Source organism: Macrobrachium nipponense, chromosome 27 (assembly GCF_015104395.2).
Source record: "Macrobrachium nipponense isolate FS-2020 chromosome 27, ASM1510439v2, whole genome shotgun sequence".
Lineage (NCBI taxonomy): Eukaryota > Metazoa > Arthropoda > Malacostraca > Decapoda > Palaemonidae > Macrobrachium > Macrobrachium nipponense.
In genome coordinates this window covers 75,691,063-75,716,056 of record NC_087216.1, presented here as the reverse complement: position 1 = coordinate 75,716,056, position 24,994 = coordinate 75,691,063, and the positions used below count along the sequence as shown (strand labels likewise).

General features: G+C 35.8%; 1 protein-coding gene across 1 annotated transcript in view; it reads left to right on the top strand.

The window, feature by feature from the left end:
- Positions 1–24,994, top strand: part of LOC135200739 (actin-binding protein WASF2-like) — a 126,653-nt gene that overhangs the window by 9,622 nt on the left and 92,037 nt on the right. Inside the window, exons 3-4 of the mRNA XM_064229344.1 lie at positions 5,209–5,249; positions 5,653–6,185. Coding sequence (XP_064085414.1) covers positions 5,209–5,249; positions 5,653–6,185 — 574 coding nt within the window. The remainder of the gene's footprint in view (positions 1–5,208; positions 5,250–5,652; positions 6,186–24,994) is intronic.

Below are 24,994 nucleotides of genomic sequence, written 5' to 3'. Positions count from 1 at the left end.
TTTAATAATGCAACAATACAGACCCTTGATAATGCATCATTTGGGGCCTTTGATAGTGCAACAGTAAAGATCCGTGAAGGTATAGCAATAAAGACCCTTAATGAAGCAACAATATTCTTAATAATACAATAATAGAGCCCTAATAACGCTACAATAGAGAACCATAACAACGCGATAATAAACCCCTTAATAATGCAACAATACAGACCCTTATGATGCTGCAATAAAGAACATTAATAATGTAATAATAAAAACCCTTAATGATGCAGCAATAAAGACTTAATGATGCAAAAACAAAGACCATTTAAAGTTTTAAATTAACCCAATTCGTCTTTTTAGCGGTAATCTTCAAACTCTGAGCAGTGAAAGACCTTTGTTCTAATTGCATTGCAAGAAACAAACGCGTTTTCAATTGCAACTTGAAACTGCAGACAAATTTTTATGATCTAAAAGAGGAAATTGATGTAAAAAGGCTTCAAAGATATGATGATAGAGTTTCCCCAGACAAAGATCTTCATCGCAAGAGAGACAAAAGCTTCACCATCTCTCACAGCAAGCAAAGAGGCCTTCAGTGCTAGTGCTTTTGAGAATGAACGCCCTTATCGAACCGCATTGCCTCGAATATGGCACAACTAATACTCGAAGTTGCTTTAATGAAGTACCCAGACAATGACAGACTTCATAATGACTCCCCTGGAAGTGAACGGGGGTCTTTGATACAGGAATCCTTCGCATCATTCAGCACAAAGGCAGAGGCAGAAGAATGTATAACTCGGGGGGCCAGAGGCGCATGCGCAGAGGAATCTAGTCGTTGATAATGGATGTGTCATCGTGGCTCCGTGTGACAACGGACCTGGGAGATAGTTAATGACTTTGCATGCATTGGTGTTGCCTATTCATTTCCTCCGGCCCTGCATTGAAGAGGCACTGGGTAGGAACTCGGATATGAATAGTGCAAAGGACCATTTTAATTTTGATTTTTTTGGTTTTAGCTACTGGAGTCTGTGGCATTATTGACAGAGACCATCTTTTTATATAGATTTTAAATCAGTCTATATCTCTTTTTCTCTTCAATTTGCTTTTCACATTTTCATTGATATTTGCCTTACATTTCCCATTTAGATAATATAAGAAATATGATCATAATCTCTCTAGAGGACCTTAATAAGGTTTGGGGCATCCCCTTAACTTGAGTGGTGAAGGGGGGGGGGGCGTGCGAGAATGGGGGCAAGAAGGCGTCCATACCAAGAACCAACTCCAAGGCTAATTAACTGATCTCACTGAAACTTGCAGCAGAAGTTAGAGCGGTGATGCTATCTACAGTGGGGTCACAATGGGACCCGAGAGCTACTGAAGTTAGTGACTGAAAACTTCCAGAAACTTCATGTCTGGCTGAAGCCATTGATCATTGCAACTTGTACCACATCTTAAGGTCTGGTACGAGCTGCAGTGAGTCAGACTGATACCCCCAGAGTCACAGGAGGTTGTGGATGAACTGACCTGTATCTTGAGACAGACAGTGAGTTACAATGAGACCAAAAACCCAAAGGGAGTTAGTGGGGACAGGAACTTTGGAAGACGTCTTAGTATTTTCTGAAGTTCTAGTTGGTACCTAAGACCCCGGAACCGCCTGGAGGTTCTGAATGGGTAAGGAACTTATAACAGCAAGAACAGAACTTCGATGCTTATCCTAAGGGATCTTGTGTGAGCTGTAATGGTTCTCATTCAGGCCAAGAACTTCCCAATTTATTGAATAAAAAAGCTGACAATCTAATCATGCTTATCTTAAGGGACCTGGTGTGAGCTGTAATGGTTCTCATGCAGGCCCAAGAACTTCCCAATTGATTGAATGAAAAAGTTGATAACTCAATCTTATCATGCTTATCTTAAGGGATCTTGTGTGAATTGCAATGGTTCTCATGCAGGACCAAGAACATCCAGAATTGACTGAGTGAAAAGGCCTCAGCTTAATCTTACCTCCATCCTCCTCTAACTTCGCAAAAAATATGTTCATTTTTCCTTTTTCCGTTGGAAGGGTGGTTGGTTGGTGCTCATATCCTGATTAAAAACAAACTTCCATCCAATTTAAGTTCAGGGCGAGGGAGGAGAAGGAGGAGGAGGAGGAGGAGGACTTTGCCAAGAGCAATTTTTCCAAACTTCGTGAAGTTGGGATTAAAAAATGCTGGATTTTCTCGCCTACCTAACACAGATGAAGCTGTTTTAAGAAGAGCGAACTTTTTTTCAGAATCACATTTTGGTCTTTTTTTCTCGAATTAATATTTTGAAATGGTATAGAATAATCTTGTTAAAAAAAAGAAAAAAGCGAACTCTTTAACACATATCTTTAGTTCTCGAAATAATTGAAATATCTGACGGTAGTAAAAGTATTCTTAAAATAATTCTAATTATATCTGAAGTGATTCAGCTTCATTTTGAAATAATATTTTTAAACTTCAAGTCATTCGTGAAGTTGGTTCAAATCACAGTTTAGCTATCTGAAACCTTTCAGAAAGTAATTAGACTTACTTTCATTTATTTAAAAATGCATTTATTCAGTTAAAACCACATTATTCAGTTTACTACTAAGTCTTGAATATTTTTTTTTATATTAAATATTGAGTTGATAATTTTTCATTTCAATTCCGTGCAATAAAAAGTAATGTATTGTGTATTCAAATAATCCTCGGATGAATTTTAGCTTATATTTATATTCATATTTTTTTTTATGTTCCTCTGCGGTGAGTGTTTGTGTATGAATCTCTATGGTGGCTGTTTGTGTATGTTTCTCTGTGGGGAGGGTTTGTTTATCTGCGTGTGTTTGTGCATTTGTGTGTGTATGTGTATGTTGGACAAATGAGTGCATGCATTTGCTCTGTGGTAGCTGTTTCCGTATGTATATCTGTGGTGGCTGTTTTAGTATGTTTCTCTTTGGGGAGGGTTTGTGTAGCTGTGTGTGTTTGTGTATGTGTATGTGCGTGCGTGTATGTGCGTGTACCATCCGTTGTCCGCGGGAAAGTTAATACCACGTGCTGAACGTTCAGACAATATTTACACCGCAAGTCCATTACGGAGATCCGGTATCTCCGTCAACACGGATAGCTCGGAGCGAAGAGGCGCTTTCGCCGGTAAATAGGGAAGAAGAACAAGAACAAGAAGAAGGTGGGTTTCCTCGGCTACGTGGGTGCGGAAGAGAGATGACATCGCGAAGGGTTACGGAGGAGACATTTTAGTTAAGGACTGAATTGTCTTCGAGTAACTGACGGAAAGTATAGGGTGGACATTTCTCAAAAGGGTTGTTCGTGTTTTCCTATGACGTCATTTAGAAACAGTAACAAAGAGGTCTTCATGTTATTGAAGGGTTACAGGGTCTTAAATGGTTGAAGGGTTACTGGATATTCTTAATATTTAAGGGTTACCAGGGTCTTAATATGGTTGAAGGGATACTGGATATTCTTATTATTTAAGGGTTACAAGGGTTTTAATATGGTTGAAGGGATACTGGATATTCTTATTATTTAAGGGTTACAAGGGTTTTAATATGGTTGAAGGGTTACTGGATACTCTTATTATTTAAGGGTTACAAGGGTCTTAATATGGTTGAAGGGATACTGGATATTCTGATTATTTAAGGGTTACAAGGGTCTTAATATGGTTGAAGGGATACTGGATATTCTTATTATTTAAGGGTTACATGGTCTTAATATGGTTGAAGGGTTACTGGGTATTCTTATTATTTAAGGGTGACATGGTCTTAATTAATATGGTTCAAGGGTTACTGGATATTCTTATTATTTAAGGGTTACAAGGGTCTTGATATGGTTGAAGGGATACTGGGTATTCTTATTATTTAAGAGTTACAAGGGTCTTAATATGGTTGAAGGGTTACTGGATATTCTTATTATTTAAGGGTTACAAGGGTCTTGATATGGTTGAAGGGATACTGGATATTCTTATTATTTAAGGGTTACATGGTCTAAATATTATTCAAAGGTTACTGGATATTGATGTTATGTAAGGGTTACATGGTCTTAATGTTGTTTAAGGGTTACTGGATATTGATATTTTTTAAGGGTTTCAGGGTCTTCATGTTGTTTGAGAAACACAGGGGTCTTAGTATTATTTAAGGTTGCACGGTCTTTATAGTAAGGGTTACAGGGTCTTACTACTGTTTGAGAGCCATAAGGTCTTAGTATTATTAAAGGGTTACTTGGTCTTCATTATACATCAGTTAAGGGTTTCATTATCTGAAGTGACTGACGAATGTGTACTATGATGGTAGGAAGACATTCGTAGAAGGGTTACTGTTTTTTAATGTGCTTTCATTTAGAAACCTTTATCAAATGGGTTGCAGTATTCTTATTGAAGGGTTTAACATGCATTTGAAATAGGGTTTTCATACTGTGATGAGGGTTACAGAGATTTTTTGGGGACTAATAATATATTCTTATGTATATCAAGGTTATGTTTTTGTAGACCATGTGATATTGTGAAGATTACAGGATCTTGACATTTTAAGGGTACATGATCGTAATATTTATGAGGGTTACGGAGTCTAAAAATATTCAAGGGTTACAGGGTCTTAATAGTATTTAAAGGTTACACAAAAATAAAGGCTGTTTATAATTTATTGGAATATCATATTGCAATATATTTCTTTTCCCAATAGATTAAAACATTTATCATTTATAGTTATTTCATCTTTCAAAACTATAAAATTTATTTGCTATCTATCATTATTTCTCTTTCAAAAACTTTAAAGTGTGTATTATTCATCATTTCAACTTTCAAAAAATTTTAAGTACTTATAGTTTATCATTTCATCTTTCAAAAAATTTAAAGTATTTATTATTTATCATTTCATCTTTCAAAAATTTTAAAGTATTTATTATTTATCATCTCATCTTTCAAAAAATCGTAAATACTTATCATCTATTGTTACTTTCAAACGAAATTAAAACTATTCAATATCTACCATTATATCGTCTTTCAAAATAATTAAAACAATTTACCATCTATTATTATTTCCTATTATATAAAAGAATAACAACTTTATAATCTATGGTTATTTCATTTTTCAATTCAAATCTTTTTTTCTTTCCATTTTATTCTTTTTTCTGGAACAAAAATAGAATTACTTCATTTTCACTTGTGATTTCATCTTTCAATTCAAATCTTTTTATCTTTCCATTTTTTCTTTTTTTTTTCCAGGAACAAGAAGCCTGGAGCAGTCCAGCGGCCGCTGCCCACATGTAGTTTCCAGCACTTGATATTCAGGCCGGACGAATGTTCCAGGGCGTATTGGCTGGCGGTCCAGGTCTTCTTCCTGACTGGAATGGCAAAAAAGGAGACTTGGGCGTTCCATGGCATTCCACGCTAAGCCTGACATATCACTCCTGGAAATCCTTCCCCCACACCAACCGCCACCAGCCCTTTCCCCCCCCCCCACCCCACCCCCAACGCCACTTGGACTTGGTGCTTTTTGCTGGTTTCGTTGTCTGGACAGGATCCCCAAGACGTCTCCTAAAATTCTACTATCACCCGTTCCAGACTCCTCCCCTATCCTTCCAGACCCCTCCCCTACCTTCCAAACCCGCTCCCTCTTCCCTTCCACACACCTCCCCTGCCTTCAAGACCCTTCCTCCACCTTTTCAGACCCATTCCCAACCTTCCAAACCCCTCCCCTGACTTCCAGACCCCTCCCTCTCCCCTTCCAGACTTCTCCCTCTCCCCTTCCAGAAATCTCCCCTGCCTTCCAGACCCCTCCCTCCCTGCCTTCCAGACTCTTCTTCTACCTTCCAGACCTCTCCCCTGCCTTACAGACCCCTCCCCTGCTTCCAGACCCCTCCCTCTTCCCTTCCAGACTTCTCCCTCTTCCCTTCCAGAAACCACTCCTGCCTTCCAGACCCTTCCTCCTACCTTCCATACCCCTCCCTCTTCCCTCCCAAACCCGTCCCTATTCCCTTCCAGAAACCTCCCCTGCCCTCCAGACCCATCCCTTATAGTTCCAGACTCCTCCTCCTCCTCATCCTCCTCCTCCTCCTCCTCCTCCTCCTCCTCCTCCCCTCTCACACACCCTCCCTCTTCTCCCTCCCTTCCAGGCCGTTCAACCTCCATCCAAGATTCCTCCCCCTCACTTCCAGACTCCCCCCCCAAACCAACCCCCCTCGAAAGGACTTCCCCTCGCAGTAAGTTTTACTTGCGAATCGTATAATGTATTCCAAGCAGGTTTTTCTGTTTATTGAGGAAGTTTATCACAAAACCCCTCCTGTATCTGGGCTCAGATGAAGTCGCCATCTGTCACTGCTTGTGAAGGAGGATTTTATACATACATATATATATATATATATATATATATATATATATATATATATATATATGTTTGTATGTATGTATGTATGTATGTATAATGAACTAAACCCTTTGACATATATAGCTGAAGTACCAATTGAGTACTTTTAGCTTTTATCTGTGAAGGTTTTCGGTTCCAGTTTTTTAAAACCTCTAACTTTTAGTGAGTTTCACATCTCAAATTCTTCTTAATTAGTCAAAGAATTTATAAATAAATATAAATAATATATATATATATATATATATATCGACGGGAATAAGGAAAAAAAACTATGTAAGCCATTGATAATACCCACAAATATATTTTCATAAATTTACCCTCTCCCTCTCTATGTATGTGTCTAAATATCTGTCTATTCCTATGTATTCTATGAATCTTTACACAGTCTCTTCCTCTCAGCCCCCATCTCTCTCTCTCTCTCTCTCTCTCTCTCTCTCTCTCTCTCTCGTCTCTCTCTCTCTCTCTATTATGACCTGGGGTCTTACAACTGATAGGACTCGAAAGGGTACTTTCAGAGCATCAGTGGGTTGTCATGAAGTGTCACACCACAGCTTGGTGGGCTCGAACTGGCTCTACGAACACACAAAACGCAGTGTGCAACTCAGCCCGCACTACTGAGAGACTAAGCTGGGCTTTCTCTCCGCTAGCTTGTGGGTATGTGTTAGCATTTTGTCTCAAATTACTTGGAATCCACCTTTTGATCCAGACAGTTTTGGAGAAAGGGGTGGGGGGTGTGGAACGGAATGAGGCAGACAATTTTGGAAATGGTATGGGGCCGGGTTGGGCGTGGAATGACATTCCGTGCTTCATCGGCTAGAATTTGTGCACGAATTTCCGTATTTGGGTCACATTATCACCGACGACCTAAAAGATACGGCAGACATTGAACAGAGGCGTCGTAAACTATGTGCAGCTGGCAACATGATTGCAAGGAGGTTTGCCTTCTGCCACCGAGACGTGAAACTGCTGCTCTTCCGCTCGTACAGCTACAGTATCTATGGGTGTTCCCTCTGGACGAACTATACCCGAGAGACCATGAGAAGCATCACATTTGTGCACAATGACATTCTGAGACGCCTCACAAACACTCCCCGCTACCACTCCGCCACACAGATGTTCACAGAAAACCACCTGGACAATTTAAAAATCATTGTTAGGCGAACAGTGTCCAGTCTGGTAACCCGAGTGAGAAACAGCAGCAACTCGCTCATACAAAGCATCCTAAGGAGTGAAGCAAGAAGAAGATCTAAATTGTGGGAAAGATGGAAAAATGAGGCCTTTGTCCCTTAAAGGACTTAATCTCTGTATTGGCAAGATGTCATCTGCAGTTTTTGTCATTATTACATTTATTGCTGATATTTTAATTTTTCATTATTACTGTGATTCTCAAGTTAAAGTTATTTTACATTCAATTTTTGTATTTAGCCTTCTGGACCTGACTACTGTAACCACCTAAGGTCTCTAGTTGAAATTTAAGTTACATAATATGTGCACTAACTGTTATTACTCTCAATGCATTTTTTTTTCTCACCAATATTATTACTGTTATTACCAGTATTATGATTACTAGCTTTTAGACTACCTCAGCTATTTTGTGGATACGTGCCGAGTATTCAATTTCTTTTTCTTTTTTATCATGTTTCATGTATCTAGATTGTGTACGTTACTGTGTGTTTTTTTATTTTATATACTCAATGTATATGGCCCTGAGCTGATAAAGCATTTATTATTATTATTATTATTATTATATTATTATTATTATTATTATATTATTATTATTATTATTATTATTATTATTATTATTGATTCACTGGGATAATTCTGCTTTCAAAATAAACGATTAGTAATTCTTCATTATTCATTTCCATGATATTATTATTATTATTATTTTTTTTTTTTTTTTTTTTTTTTTTTTTTTTTTTTTTTTTTTTTTTTGTGCTCTACACAGTCCTCCAATTCGACTGGGTGATATTTATAGTGTGGGGTTCCGGGTTGCATCCTGCCTCCTTAGGAGTCCATCACTCTTCTACTATGTGTGCCGTTTCTAGGATCACACTCTTCTGCATGAGTCCTGGAGCTACTTCAGCCTCTAGTTTTTCTAGATTCCTTTTCAGGGATCTTGGGATCGTGCCTAGTGCTCCTATAATTATGGGTACGATTGTCCACTGGCATATCCCATATCCTTCTTTATTTCTATTTTCAGATCTTGATACTTATCCAATTTTTCCCTCTCTTTCTCTTCAACCTCTGGTGTCCCATGGTATTGCGACATCAATGAGTGATACTTTCTTCTTGTCTTTGTCAATCAACGTCACTTCTGGGTCTGTTTGCACGTATCACCCTATCCGTTCTGATACCATAGTCCCAGAGGATCTTTGCCTGATCGTTTTTCTATCACTCCTTCAGGTTGGTGCTCGTACCACTTATTACTGCAAGGTAGCTGTGTTCTTGCACAGGCTCCAGTGGAGGGCTTTTGCCACTGAAATTCATGCCTCTTTTTGTACTGGTTCTGTGCAAGTGCCGGGCATTATTAGTTATTATTATTATTATTATTATTATTATTATTATTATTATTATTATTATTATTATTATTATTATTATTAATTCACTGGGATAATTCTACTTTCAAAATAAACGATCAGTAGGTTCCTTCATTATTCATTTCCATAAATATTGATTATTATTATTATTATTATTATTATTATTATTATTATTATTATTATTATTATTATTATTATTATTATTATTATTATTATGATTGATAACATTGTTATTGATTCACTGGGATAATTCTGCTTTTAAAATGAAACGATTAGTAATTCTTCATTATTCCATTTTTCATAAATATTATGATTATATTTTTGATTATTATTATCATTGATTCACTGGGATAATAATTCTGTTTTTCAAATAAATAGCCACAAACGCTTCAGAATCAAATACATCTAAAACAAACGGTCAAATAATTAATGAAAGGAGAAACGCACAAACCTACTAGATAAAGGTACAAACAGCAACCACGGAGAAACAAACGGAATAACGAAAACGAACGAGGCAACAAACAAGAAGGGGGTAAAAAGTACAAGCGAATTGGCCTGTTCTGATGCAATTGCACGATTAAGGATTGCAAGCTGCAATAATTTCCCTCTCTCTCTTCTCTCTCTCTCTCTCTCTCTCTATCTATCTATCTATCTATCTATCTATATCTCTCTTTCTCGCTCAGTGCGTGTGTGTGTGTGTGTGTGTGTGTGAATTCTGCATCTCTATTCATGACCTAACTTTTGTCCCTTGTTTCCTACAATTTCTCTCTCTCGCTCTCTCTCTCTGTCTCTCTCTCTCTCTCTCTCAAGCATAATTGCAATAAAAAGTACTCTCTTTCTCCTCTCTCTCTTTCTCTCTCTCTAAACATTTCAACAAAACTGTCTCTCTCTCTCTCTCTTCTTCTCTCCTCTCTCTCTCTCTCTCTCTCTCAATCTCTCCTCTCTCTCTCTCTCAAGCATAATTGCAATAGAAATGTTCTCTCTCTCTCTCCTCTCTCTCTCTCTCCTCTCTCTCTCTCTCTCTCTCTCTCAAACATATTTGCAAAGGTACTCTCCCTTGCAAAAGAAAAAAAAATGCATGGAAAGTTATAGAACTAAAAAGTAAGATAGAAAAATGCAGAACAAAAGAGTATATCAAAAGAAAATGAAAAACGGGACTTGGAAGAAAAAACCCTATTAAGTATCAAGCAAAACCCCCAAACTATTATACTCATATGCGAAGAAGATGAATAAAAGAAGAATAGAAATATGCCCTCTGAGAATTGAAGGGAGATTAACGAATGAAAAAAGGAAATTTGCAACATACTGGCAGAACGATATAAGAGAGAATTCACCCTAGAACTATAGATAATGAGATAATGATATAGAAGTAAGGGACGAAAATAGTGAATATTTAGCTGACATAGAAATTAATGAAGCTGATATTGTGCAGGCAATTAATGAAATTAAAAATGGAGCTGCTGCAGGGCCTGATGGAGTCCCTGCTATTTTTGTTAAAGAAAGTAGTTCATTCTATCGCAAAGCCACTTGCAATATTATAAGACAAAGTGATAGATACAGGCAAGATTTATGATGAGCACAAATTAGCATATATCACCCAACTTTCAAAAAGTGGATCAAGACTAGAGGCAAGTAATTATAGGCCTGTGAGTCTAACATCACATATTATGGAAGTGTATGAAAGGGTAATGATTTGAAAAATATTATGAAACATTTATAAAAAATAATTTGTTTAATATAGGACAACACGTTTCGTACCCTGAAAAAGTACACACAAACCCAACTGTTAGTCCACCGTGAGAAGATATTCAGAAATAAAATGAAAAGCGGAAATGAACAGATGTGGTTTATCTAGACTTTGCAAAAGCTTTTGACAAAGTAGACCATAATATATTAGCGAAGAAAAGTAGAAAATACAATATCGTAGAGAAATAAAGTAGGAAGATGGTTAAAAGAATTTTTACACAACAGAAAACAGATAGTTATTGCAAACGATGAGAAATCGGATGAAACCAAGGTAATATCCGGTGTGCCACAAGGTACGGTGTTAGCTGCAATACTGTTTGTTATTATGATGAAGACATAGACAGTAATGTTAAGGATTCGGTAGTGAGTAGTTTCGCAGATGACACAAGAATAAGTAAAGAAATTTATTCTTGTGATGAAGATAGGAACGCTCTACAAAGAGACCTTAACAAAGTATATGATTAGACAGAGGTAAATAGGATGGTATTTAACTCTGATAAAAGTTTGAATCAATAAATTATGGAGACAGAGAAGGAAAGCTATGATGCACTATAGGGGACCTAATAATGAGACAATCACAAATAAGGAAGCAGTTAAAGACCTTGGTGTGATGATGAATAGGAACATGTTATGCAATGATCAAATAGCAATTCTTTTGGCAAAATGTAAAGCAAATGGGAATGTTGTTACGGCACTTCAAAACAAGAAAAGCTGAACACATGATATGCTTTTATAAAACATATGTTTTTCGAAGTCTAATTGAATATTGCAATATGATATGGTACCCACAACTATCAAAAGGATATTTGCACAAATAGAGAGTGTACAAAGGTCCTTTACAGCTAGAATAGAAAAGAAGTTAAGGACTTGACTACTGGGAAAGACTACAATCCTTAAAATTATATAGTCTAGAAAGGAGAAGAGAACGCTACATGATAATTCAGGCATGGAAAACAGATAGAAGGAATAACAGAAAATATCATGGAACTAAAAATATCAGAAAGAGCAAGCAGAGGTAGATTAATAGTGGCCCAAAAACTATACCAGGAAAAAATAAGGCAAAGCACACAGGACATTAATCCACTACGCACCAGCATCGATAATGCAGCGTCTATTCAATGTGTTGCCAGCTCATCTGAGGAATATATCAGGAGTGAGCGTAGATGTTAAGAATAAGCTCGACAAATATCTAAAACTGCATCCAGACCATCCAAGATTGGAAGATGCAAAATATACCGGAAGATGTACTATCAACTCTCTGGTAGACATTAGAGATGCCTCATACTGAGGGACCTGGGGCAACCCGAACGAACTGTAAGGTCTGTAAGTAAGGTCTTTCGATGATTTCTGGCAGAATTTAATTTCCTTGATACCCACACACAAGTAATTTGAATGTTACACAGCTGAATGTCAATAACTTATTTTAATAATTATAATAATGATAATAATAATAATAATAATAATAATAATAATAATAATAATAATAATTATAATAATAACGATAATCAACGAGAGAGAGAGAGAGAGAGAGAGAGAGAGAGAGAGAGAGAGAGAGTTTGTTATCAATATTCTCTTCATTATGGACCGTAAGGTCATAAAAGATGGATAAAGAGAGTTACGCTTAATTTGGAACCCGTTATCTGATAGAGAGAGAGAGAGAGAGAGAGAGAGAGAGAGAGAGAGAGAGAGACTTTATGGTCGATATATTTTCATTAGAGCCCTTTCTTTTATTGAGAGAAAGAGAGAGAGAGAGAGAGATTTACAAAGCACATGAATAGGCCAAGTTATTTGACTGATATCTTCAACCAACCTCGAATATTAATTAAAAATTAATATTGATATCAGCGGAAACAAACCTTTGCTATTAATTCACCGTTATTCACCGGGATTATTCAACAGACGTTCAGTAATTCAACATTATTCATTTGTATAATTCAAGTCAACTTTTGACAGAAGAATCAATATCGATATTTGGCAAAAGGCGACAGAATCCAAGACGCCTGCCTTGGGCCTTTGCCAAATTATGAATTATATTGGTCTTTTGACGGACAAATAAAATCTAATGAGGGTTTGTGAGTTATAGTGTTTCTCTCTCTCTCTCTCTCTCTCTCTCTCTCTCTCTCTCTCTGGTCATTTTATTTTTTCCTTGTTTTATCTCACTTTCTCTTTGTATATCTCTCCTCTTCCATGACCTACCTCTTCTCTCTCTCTCTCTCTCTCTCTCTCTCTCTCTCTCTCTCTCTCTCTCTCCATCTTCTTTTTTCCTTGTTTTAACTCACTTTCTCTTTGTATATCTCTCGTCTTCCATGACCTCTCTCTCTCTCTCTCTCTCTCTCTCTCTCTCTCTCTCTCTCTCTCTCTCTCTCTCTCTTCCTTTTTTTTCTATCTCTCTCTCCGTCTTGTGTTTTCCTTGTTTAACTCGCTTTCTCTTTGTATATCTCTCCTCTTCCATGACCTACCTCCTCTCTCTCTCTCTCTCTCTCTCTCTCTCTCTCTCTCTCTCTCTCCAGAAGAAAGACTGTCTTCTAACGAGAATGAATTGGTCGTAATATCTCTCTGTCTCTCTGTCTGTTTACCTGTTTTATGTGTCTCTATCGCACACAAAGGCGCGTCCTGTCTAGCCTTTTCTTTAAAGTTTATCATTTGTTTTTCTTTATTCCTTTGTTTATTTTTTCTTCCTCTATTTCGTTATCTACGAACGAAGCAAACACGAGAAGTGTGGTTGCAAATGACAATATAAATAAAAACAAAAACACGAATAAATTCAGTAATATTTTCAACTATTACTGGTGACATTTCCCAGACAGCCATACTGATGATACCACTTCTGTTAGGATATTGCTACTGTTTACAAAGGCGAAGTCTAGATTAATAATGATCAGGATAATATTCATTATCATGTGAATGATAAGGATTTTCTCGAGATATATGAGTAACGAATTATTGTGTGGTGAATGTCAACATAATAATAATAATAATAATAATAATAATAATAATAATAATAATAATAATAATAATAATAATAATAATAATAATAATAATAATAATAATAATAATAGGATCAAAACGAAATGGTAATACTAATGATAATAAATTATTGTTATAATGAATTTCACAATAATAATAAATAATAATAATAATAATGATAATAATAATAATAATAATAATAATAATAATAATAATAATAATAATAATAATAATAACATACAAAAAGGCAAAGTAACGAGAACTGAAGGGATAAAGCTACCAGATGGGAGCAACATCAAACATATAGATGAGACAGGATACAAATACCTGGGAATAATGGAAGGAGGGGATATAAAACACCAAGAGATGAAGGACACGATCAGGAAAGAATATATGCAGAGACTCAAGGCGATACTCAAGTCAAAACTCAATGCCGGAAATATGATAAAAGCCATAAACACATGGGCAGTGCCAGTAATCAGATACAGCTCAGGAATAGTGGAATGGACGAAGGCAGAACTCCGCAGCATAGATCAGAAAACCAGGAAACATATGACAATACACAAAGCACTACACCCAAGAGCAAATACGGACAGACTATACATTACACGAAAGGAAGGAGGGAGAGGACTACTAAGTTTAGAGGACTGCGTCAACATCGAAAACAGAGCACTGGGGCAATATCTGAAAACCAGTGAAGACGAGTGGCTAAAGAGTGCATTGGAAGAAGGACTAATAAAAGTAGGACGAAGACCCAGAAAATATACAGAGACAGGAGAAAGACAGACAGAACAGAGGACTGGCACAACAAACCAATGCACGGACAATACATGAGACAGACTAAAGAACTAGCCAGCGATGACAATTGGCAATGGCTACAGGGGGGAGAGCTACAGAAGGAAACTGAAGGAATGATAACAGCGGCACAAGATCAGGCCTTAAGAACCAGATATGTTCAAAGAACGATAGACGGAAATAACATCTCTCCCATATGTAGGAAGTGCAATACGAAAAATGAAACCATAAACCACATAGCAAGTGAATGCCCGGCACTTGCACAGAACCAGTACAAAAAGAGGCATGATTCAGTGGCAAAAGCCCTCCACTGGAGCCTGTGCAAGAATATCAGCTACCTTGCAGTAATAAGTGGTACGGAGCACCAACCTGAAGGAGTGTAGGAAAACGACCAGCAAAGATCCTATGGGACTATGGTATCAGAACGGATAGGGTGATACGTGCAAACAGACCAAACATGACGTTGATTGACAAAGTCAAGAAGAAAGTATCACTCATTGATGTCGCAATACCACGGGACACCAGAGTTGAAGAGAAAGAGAGGGAAAAAAATGGATAAGTATCAAGATCTGAAAATAGAACAATAAGAAAGGATATGGGATATGCCAGTGGAAATCGTACCCATAATCATAGGAGCACTAGGCACGATCCCAAGATCCCTGAAAAGGAATCTAGAAAAACTAGACGCTGAAGTAGCTCCAGGACTCATGCAGAAGAGTGTGATCCTAGAAACGGCACACATAGTAAGAAAAGTGATGGACTCCTAAGGAGGCAGGATGCAACCCGGAATCCCACACTATAAATACCACCCAGTCGAATTGGAGGACTGTGATAGAGAGAAAAAAAAAAAAAAAAAATAATAATAATAATAATAATAATAATAATAATAATAATAATAATAATAATAATAATAATAATAATAATAATAATAATAATAACCAGATATGTTCAAAGTACGATAGACGGAAATAACATCTCTCCCATATGTAGGAAGTGCAATACGAAAAATGAAAACCATAAACCACCATAGCAAGTGAATGCCCGGCACTTGCACAGAACCAGTACAAAAAGAGGCATGATTCAGTGGCAAAAGCCCTCCACTGGAGCCTGTGCAAGAAACATCAGCTACCTTGCAGTAATAAGTGGTACGAGCACCAACCTGAGGGAGTGATCAGAAAACGATCAGGCAAAGATCCTCTGGGACTATGGTATCAGAACGGATAGGGTGATACGTGCAAACAGACCAGACGTGACGTTGATTGACAAAGTCAAGAAGAAAGTATCACTCATTGATGTCGCAATACCATGGGACACCAGAGTTGAAGAGAAAGAGAGGGAAAAAATGGATAAGTATCAAGATCTGAAAAATAGAAATAAGAAGGATATGGGATATGCCAGTGGAAAGTCGTACCCATAATCATAGGAGCACTAGGCACGATCCCAAGATCCCTGAAAAGGAATCTAGAAAAAACTAGAGGCTGAAGTAGCTCTCCAGGTCTCATGCAGAAAGAGTGTGATCCTAGAAACGGCACACATAGTAAGAAAAGTGGATGGACTCCTAAGGAGGCAGGATGCAACCCGGAACCTCCCACATAAATACCACCCCCAGTCGAATTGGAGGACTGTGATAGAGCAAAAAAAAAAAAAAAAAAAAAAAATAATAATAATAATAATAATAATTGGTATGGAATAAAATTCACGATTATATAGGGAAATTATATTATTAAATAAAATAAATATGAATACTATCTAAAGTATTTGTGAATTTTGACTGAATAACAATTTTTCATTAGATTGTGAATTACCTACCAATAATAATAATAATAATAATAATAATAATAATAATAATAATAATAATAATAATAATTAATAATAATAATAATAATAATAATAACTTACATTTACAGAGTTTCATTTATAGATCTTGAAATTAAGTACAGCCAGGCCACCGTGAGATCTCCTAAGATAGACACACACACTTTTACAGGTCATTTTGTGATTCCAAATTCGTCTTCATTCCTTCAGTGTTGTCTAGAGCCTAATGGCACTCCCGCGAAATTAGATGCCATTTGTCTCCATTGCCCTATATTTCCGGACCACTCGCGCAAAATTGGAAACAGATCGGTTTTTTGTATGCCATGTTACTCAGATTAGCTTAGGGTTTTTTTTTATAGTGTTTTTCTACATATTCCTTTTCAAGAATGGGGTGTATCGATAAATGAAACTGTTACAGTTCAGTTAATTATATTACATGTCTGGAGCCTAATGGCACTCCTGCGATATAGTTGCCATTTGTCTCCATTGTCCTATTTCCAGAACGCGCCCCCAAAAATGGGAACAGATTGGTTTTATAGTATGTCATGTTACTAAAATTAGTTCAGGTTTTATTTTCACAGTTTTTTCTTTAAATTCTCTCCCGGATTGAGGTTTAACAATAAACAAACCTGATCAGCAACTTGATTTATTACGATTGCATGAAAAAATCATTGTAAACTCTTATTGATCTGAAGCTTATTACGTAATACATATGTATCTAGTAACAATCTCTTTAAAAACCTGGTTATTTTTTATTTCATTTCTTCGGAATAATTATTATTACAATTCTACGGAGTCTCATCTAGTGCAAATGCAGTAATAATTAGATTAATTAAATATTCTTGGAGTATTTTTCGGGACTTTCTACTCAAGACACTTTTCCAGATTAAGAACTAAAAGAAGTTTTTTGTCATTATCTATATTTCTTACCGAGACTTTGGCCTTTTTCTGTTTTATTTACCCATGGAAAAGCCTGTCTCTATTTACACATTTACACTACGATATTAGCTTCTAATTATAAGTGTCACTGAATAATAATATTTTATCTTGGAAGACAGACAACTAAAAGTAGCCCCATATCTAAAATAAATATTTAATTTTTAAGGGAACGTACTCAAAAAAAGACTGAAATATACTTATAAAAAAAAATGGCTACTTTTATATACCAGTTTTCACACAAAAAAAATAAATAAAAAATGTACCAAGGTACGAAACTCTCAGTCACCGCCCATAAAACTCTCAGCCAAGCTCGGTAGTGACTTGTGTTCCTGGCACATATATCTTCGCCAGACGCACGATCATGTATAACTTTAACCTAGAATAAAATTCAAGAACTAGTGAGGCCAGAGCGCTGCAATTTGGTACGTTTGATGATTGGAGGGTGGATGATCAACATACCAATCTTCAGCCCTTTAGCCTCAGAGGTTTTTAAGATCTGAGGGCGGACAGAATAAGGGGCATATCATTTGACGCTGGGTTCCCACTCCCATCGGCCTTTGAGGGGATAACTCCTCCTTCAGCGCTCTCCCACATTACCTATAACACAAAAAAAAATATATTTATTTTTTAGAGCAGTAAAAGTTTTTCGTATTTCGAAATAAAATCGAATCGAATCATAGGATAAACAAAACAAAAATGTCGTTTATTGCGTCGTATTTTATTCCCCTGAATTCTATTTTTTCTTTTTTCTTTTTTTTTGTAAATTCGTCCGTTGTCAATCTTCCAATATATTCCAGTTTTCCATAAATTGGAAATCAAATGGCGATCATGGAATATCTCGCTTTTATTTATTTTTCTCCCCATTTTTCTTTTTACAGATTCCATATCAAAAGTACTGGAAATATATGACAGAATTTTATGTTTCATATGTTGATTCTGTTTAAATTCGTCGTTGGATATTTGTTGATTGCTTCATATCAGTAATATATAATATACATATATATATATATATATATATATATATATATATATATATATATATATATATATATAATTTAATCCACCCTCTAAGTCCACTAATGATCCCCCTCGTATGATATTCCGTTTAGATGCTCTATCTTTTATTTAGAGCCATTCTCTCTCTCTCTTCTCATCTCTCTGTATCAATTTCCATACCTTCATTTCCTGCAGCTTCTTACTTTCTCTCCCTCACTCACATTGTTTCCTTCTCTCTCTCTCTCTCTCTCTCTCCTTCGCCTCCCTATTGTCACTTTTATGACGATACATGAGTGTCGTATCTCACCCCTCTCTCCCTCTACCTCTTCCATTTCCTTTTATCAAAACAGAAAACGTGAAATATGAGGATAACCACATGAGAGAGGGAGAGTGGGATAGACAGATAGACAGACAGACAGACGGACGGCAGAAGTTCAGAGAGAGAGAGAGAGAGAGAGAGAGAGGGAGGGGGAGAGGGGGGGGAGAATGGAGAAATGAAGATATAGATATTGGGAAGAGAGACAGAGAGAGGGAGAGATAGGGCAAAAGAAATGAGAGAGAACTTGTTGAAATAAGGATATAGACAGAGAGAGAGAGAGAGAGAGAGAGAGAAAATGGAGAAATGAAGATACAGACATAGGAGAGAGACAGAGAGAGAGCGAGAGAACTTGTTGAAATGAAGATAGAGACAGAAGAGAGAGAGAAAGAGAGAGAGAGATAGAGAGAGAATGAAGAAATGAACATACAGACAAAGGGTAGAGAGACAGAGAGAGAGAGAGAGAGAGAGAGAGAGAGCGAAATAAATAAGAGAGAAATTGTTGAAATGAAGATAGAGACAGAAATGAGAGAGAGAGAGAGACCTTACAGACCTTACAGACCTTACATCTTGTTCGGGTTGCCCCAGGTCCCTCAGTGTGAGGCACCTCTAATGTCTACCAGAGAGTTGCTAGTACATCTTCCGGTATATTTGCATCTTCCAATCTTGGATGGTCTGGGATGCAGTTTAGATATTTGTCGAGCTTATTCTTAAACACATCTACGCTCACTCCTGATATATTCCTCAGATGAGCTGGCAACACATTGAATAGACGGCTGCATTATCGATGCTGGTGCGTAGTGGATTAATGTCCTGTGTGCTTTCCTTATTTTTCCTGTATAGTTTTGGGCACTATTAATCTACCTCTGCTTGCTCTCTGATATTTTAGTCCATGATATTTTCTGCTATTCCTTCTATCTGTTTCCATGCATGAATTATCATGTAGCGTTCTCTTCTCCTTTCTAGACTATATAATTTTAAGAATTGTAGTCTTTCCCAGTAGTCAAGGTCTTTAACTTCTTCTATTCTAGCTGTAAAGGACCTTTGTACACTCTCTATTTGTGCAATATCCTTTTGATAGTGTGGGTACCATATCATATTGCAATATTCAAGTGGACTACGAACATATGTTTTATAAAGCATAATCAGGTGTTCAGCTTTTCTTGTTTTGAAGTGCCGTAACAACATTCCCATTTTTGCTTTACATTTTGCCAACAGAGTTGCTATTTGATCATTGCATAACATGTTCCTATTCATCATCACACCAAGGTCTTTAACTGCTTCCTTATTTGTTTTGTGATTGTCTCATTATTAGGTCCCTTATATGCATATAGCTTTCTTTCTCTGTCTCCATAATTTATTGATTCAAATTTATCAGAGTTAAATACCATCCCATTTACCTCTGCCCAATCATATACTTTGTTAAGGTCTCTTTGTAGAGCGTTCCTATCTTCATCACAAGTAATTTCTCTACTTATTCTTGTGTCATCTGCGAAACTACTCACTACCGAATCCTTAACATTATTGTCTATGTCTTCAATCATAATATAACAAACAGTATTGCAGCTAACACCGTACCTTGCGGCACACCGGATATTACCTTGGCTTCATCCGATTTCTCGTGTTTGCAATAACTATCTGTTTTCTGTTGTGTAAAATTCTTTTAACCATCTCCTACTTTATCCACGATATTGTGTTTTCTAATTTTCTTTTTTCGCTAATATTATTATGGTCTACTTTATCAAAAGCTTTTGCAAAGTCTAAATAAACCACATCTGTTTTCATTTCCGCTTTTCATATTTTTGAAATATGTTCTCACGGTGGACTACAGGTTGGGTTTGTGTACTTTTTCCGGGTACGAAACCATGTTGTCCTTTATTACTTACAAATTATTTTTTATTAAATTGTTTTCATAATATTTTTCTTCATTACCCTTTCATACACTTTCATAATATGTGATGTTAGACTCAGGCCTATAATTACTTGCCTCTAGTCTAGATCCACTTTGAAAGTAGGGGTAATATATGCTAATTTGTGCTCATCATAAATCTTGCCTGTATCTACACTTTGTCTTAATAATATTGCAAGTGCTTTGCGATAGAATTGAACTACTTTCTTTAACAAAATAGCAGGAATTCCATCAGGCCCTGCAGCAGCTCCATTTTTAATTTCATTAATAGCCTGCACAATATCAGCTTCATTAATATCTATGTCAGCTAAATATTCACTATTTTCATCCCTTACTTCTATATCATTATCTTCATTATCTATTCTAGGGGTGAATTCTCTCTTATATCGTTCTGCCAGTATGTTGCAAATTCCTTTTTTTCATTCGTTAATCTCCCTTCAATTCTTAGAGGGCCTATTTCTATTCTTCTTTTATTCATCTTCTTCGCATATGAGTATAATAGTTTGGGATTTTGCTTGATATTTAATAGGGTTTTTCTTCCAAGTCCCGTTTTTCATTTTCTTTTGATTGTATAATCTTTTGTTCTGCATTTTCTATCTTACTTTTTTAGTTCTATAACTTTCCATGCATTTTTTTTTTTTGCTACCCTTTTTTGAACCTTTTTTCCACTTTCTGATTTTCTGGAACAAGATCCTTCTGTCTCTTGGTATGCATGACTGATGTTTTACTTTTCTTCTTCGGTATATATTTATCCACTATTTTCTCTAATATTTTATATAATATCTCCGTATTTCACCTTTATGTCATCACTTACGAAAATATTATCCCAATCTTTGTTTAATTCTTCATTTATTTCTGACCATTTTATATTTTTACTGTAGAAGTTGTATTTTCATATCCTTCCCACTTTTTCATTTCTTGCTTATCTCTGTTTTCACTTGCTGTTGGAATGGACTGTTAATTCTAGACATTATGGTCTGAAATACTCGCATTATAAACTATTATTTCTTTAACATAATTCATCTCGTTCACAAATACTAGGTCTAAAGTATTTTCCTTTCTTGTTGGCAGGTGATTTATTTGTTGAATGTTGTATTCTAGTAGCATATCTAATAGCTTTTCGAATTGCCTCTTATCTTCTGCACTACTATTACTCTCTTTTTTATATGTATAAGTACATCCCAATCTCCTATTCGTTCTTTCCAGTCTACGAAAGGAAAGTTGAAGTCTCCAGATAGGAGAATAGTCCAGTCCTTGTGATTTTCTACATATATCATCCAATTTTTCTATTATTAAGTCAAACTCTTTAGTATTAGGAGGTCTATATATTACTATGTTCATTAATTTTTCAGATTCAAATTCTACCGCTATTAGTTCACATTCTGAGTTACTATATTTCTCATATATTTTTCCTTATTTTTTGTCTTTCCCATATATTGCGGTTCCCCCTTGATTCCTATTTTTTCTATCTGATCTATAAGTTTGAAACCCTTTTATTTGATCATCATTCCAGTCTCTTGGGAATACCAGGTTTCACTTATATTCATTATATCTATTTTCTTTTCAATTTGGGTTAGTTCTTCTAAGTACTCTATTTTTCTTTTGAGTTACTCGTAACTAAACCCTGCGCATTCATCACTATGATGGTTTGCGTGTTTTCCTCCTTCATTTAATATTGGTAAAATAAAAGGATTTTCCCATGTCTCTTTCCTGTTCTGGTATGTTGTTCTTTTTTTCATTTCCAGAAATTTCTGACATTAAAAAATCCAACTTTTCCATAATATTTGTTTTCTTCCTTCATCATAATTATTCATTTTGTGTCTGAATCTGCAATTTTCTCCATATCTGCAATATCCCCTTGCATAATAAAAACATTTATTATCTCTTGAGTAGAATCTTGGAGCTGATGCATTGAAATTTTTTGCTGGCAACCTCTTTGCATATCTCGTTGATGGCTTGCTTTTTTCTTTTACCAGATATTCTTCATTCCTCTTTATTTGTTTCTTATTTGGATTTTATTTTTATTGCTGATTGGTTATTTATTTGATTATTTTTCATGGCTACAGGGTGCTATATTTACATTTTTGTCGAACTTACATCCTTTTCCTTCTTTTAGGTTTTTGCATTTTTTTGGATGTAGATCTCTGCAATCTCCTCATATCCATCTAAGTATGCACATTTACCATATATTTCATAGTTGTGACATACCTTAGGATGTTTGTAGTAACATTTTTCTCCATATCAGCAATTCCCTCTTTCAAAAGGTTGCAGACTTTGTCTTTTTTGTATATTTTTTTCCTCTTTCCCGTCATTGTGTAGATCTGGGTAGAGCCTCTTCGGCATTTTCTTTTGTGCTGTCCAATCGTAATTTATTTCTTCGTAGGTATGCTGCTTTATAGCCTCATATGTAGTATTCAATGAGTATCTCTGCATCCATACTTTTATCTTGTTCTTTGTTTTCCTTATCTTTTTCTGTCATTTTCAGTTTTGTTTACTTCTCTTACGTTTTCCTCTTTCTTCTTCTTCTTCTTCGTTCTTCCTCTTCTTCTTCTTCTTCATCCTCAACTATTTGTACATTCAATCTTGATTTAATAACATTGTCTATCCATGGTAGACATGTTGAGCAAAAAATTCTTGTGTCTTTTCTCATATCTTGCATTACCTCAGCAACACTGTGGATGGGTCGGAATGTTGCATGCAGCACATTTTCTGATTAGGTTTTGTGGATAACTATGCTATAACCACACCTTACCACAGTTTTACATGCTTTTGGCATTCTTTTTCCTATGCATCAATTACGATATTCACAAGGTTCACTTTATTCATTTTCTTTGTCGGAATATGTTGGTTTATGTAATATTTTTCTTTATGAGTCTCTTGACCACTTGGATTTTATTTGGAACTTCTTCAATTATTTTCAAGATGTTTTCATTTGATTTGTTCCAGTTTGAAGGAGAGAGAGAGAGATAGAGAGAGAAAATGGGAGTAAAAGAAGATACAGAATAGAGGAGAGAGACAGAGAAAGAGAGAGATGATAAAAGAAATAATAGAAAAATTTTTGAAATGAAGATGGAGAGAGAGAGAGAGAGAGATTTGTAGAAATGAAGATACAGACAGACGAGAGAGAGAGAGAGAGAGAGAGAAAAGTGAGATATTCAAAACGATTTAAGATGAAAAACAGTACCACACAGATTCAAAGGAAGAGAGAGAGAGAGAGAGAGAGAGAGGATGATACTCAAATCGATTTAAAATGAAACACTAATACACTCAAAAGAGAGTAAAGACAAACACTCACATATTCAAAGAAATAAACTGAGAGAGAGAGAGAGAGAGAGAGAGAGAGAGAGAGAGAGAGAGAGAGAGAGAGAATCTCCTGCACCCACTCCATAACACCAGTTACCTAGCGGACAAAATCATATTTTCCTGTTAGAAGTCTAATATAGGTAACCTATTGTAAACAGAGAACCTCTCACTCTCTAACAATCCCTCCGTAACAACTCGTATACCTCAAGAACGAAACGATGCCATCTTTTTTTTAAAGTGCTTGCACGCGGCCCCCCTCTACTTTTTTTTTTTTTTTTTTTTCTTTTTTTTTTTTTTTTTTACCCCTGACCATTTTTCCAATGTTTACACTGTAACAGAGTTCCCGCAATATCTCGCCTTATCTCGCTATATCTCGAATTTTTCCCTTGAGTTTTCTTGAGTTTTCTTGAACGAATTTCCCAATTGGGGCTCTCTGGACTTTCTTTTTTTTATTTTCGGTGAGGTATATATGTATGTATATAAAGGTTCCCCTTCTGTCTTGCTGGGTAAAATGGCTGGGTTTTGGATATTCTTGGTTTGGACGTATTTGCAAGGAGGGGTTCTCTCTCTCTCTCTCTCTCTCTCTCTCTCTCTCTCTCTCTCTCTCTTGCCTTTTTCACTGACTGTGTGAGCTGTTGTAATTTCTTAAAATCATTTTGAACTCTCTCTCTCTCTCTCTTCTCTCTCTCTCTCTCTCTCTCTATCTCTCCTAAACATATATATATATATATATATATATACATATATATATATATAAAATACATACACACACACACATGAGGGACGAAATTATTATCAACTAAAAATTATTCCCTTTCGGTACATATATGAAAATATATCAATTCCGAGGTAGGGCGAATTAGATATTAAAGGCATTTGTAGCTCGAATGATTTATAAGAATCACGGTGATGTGATAATTATTCATATATAGATATTTATATATAGATACATATGTATATATATATATATATATATTATATATATATATATATATATATATATATATATATACACAAAACTCTCTCATCCATTCTCTACCTACCAAAAAATCTGACAACCACATGGCCAATCAACCAGAAAAAAAAAATAACCTTATATTTAGTCTCGTCATTTCTATAGGCCCCTATAGGCCTACTATTTGATCTTTGGTTAGCGGACATTTTCTCCTTTATTCTGACAGTTATTATCGTTTCTTAGTCCTTGTTTATTATCGTTTGTAATTAGTGTTTGTTTATTACTTTCTTTGCTTTCTCTTTTTTTGTTTTTTTTGCTTTAATTGTTCATATAAGTTTTTATCAATACCATCAAATTGTTTTTA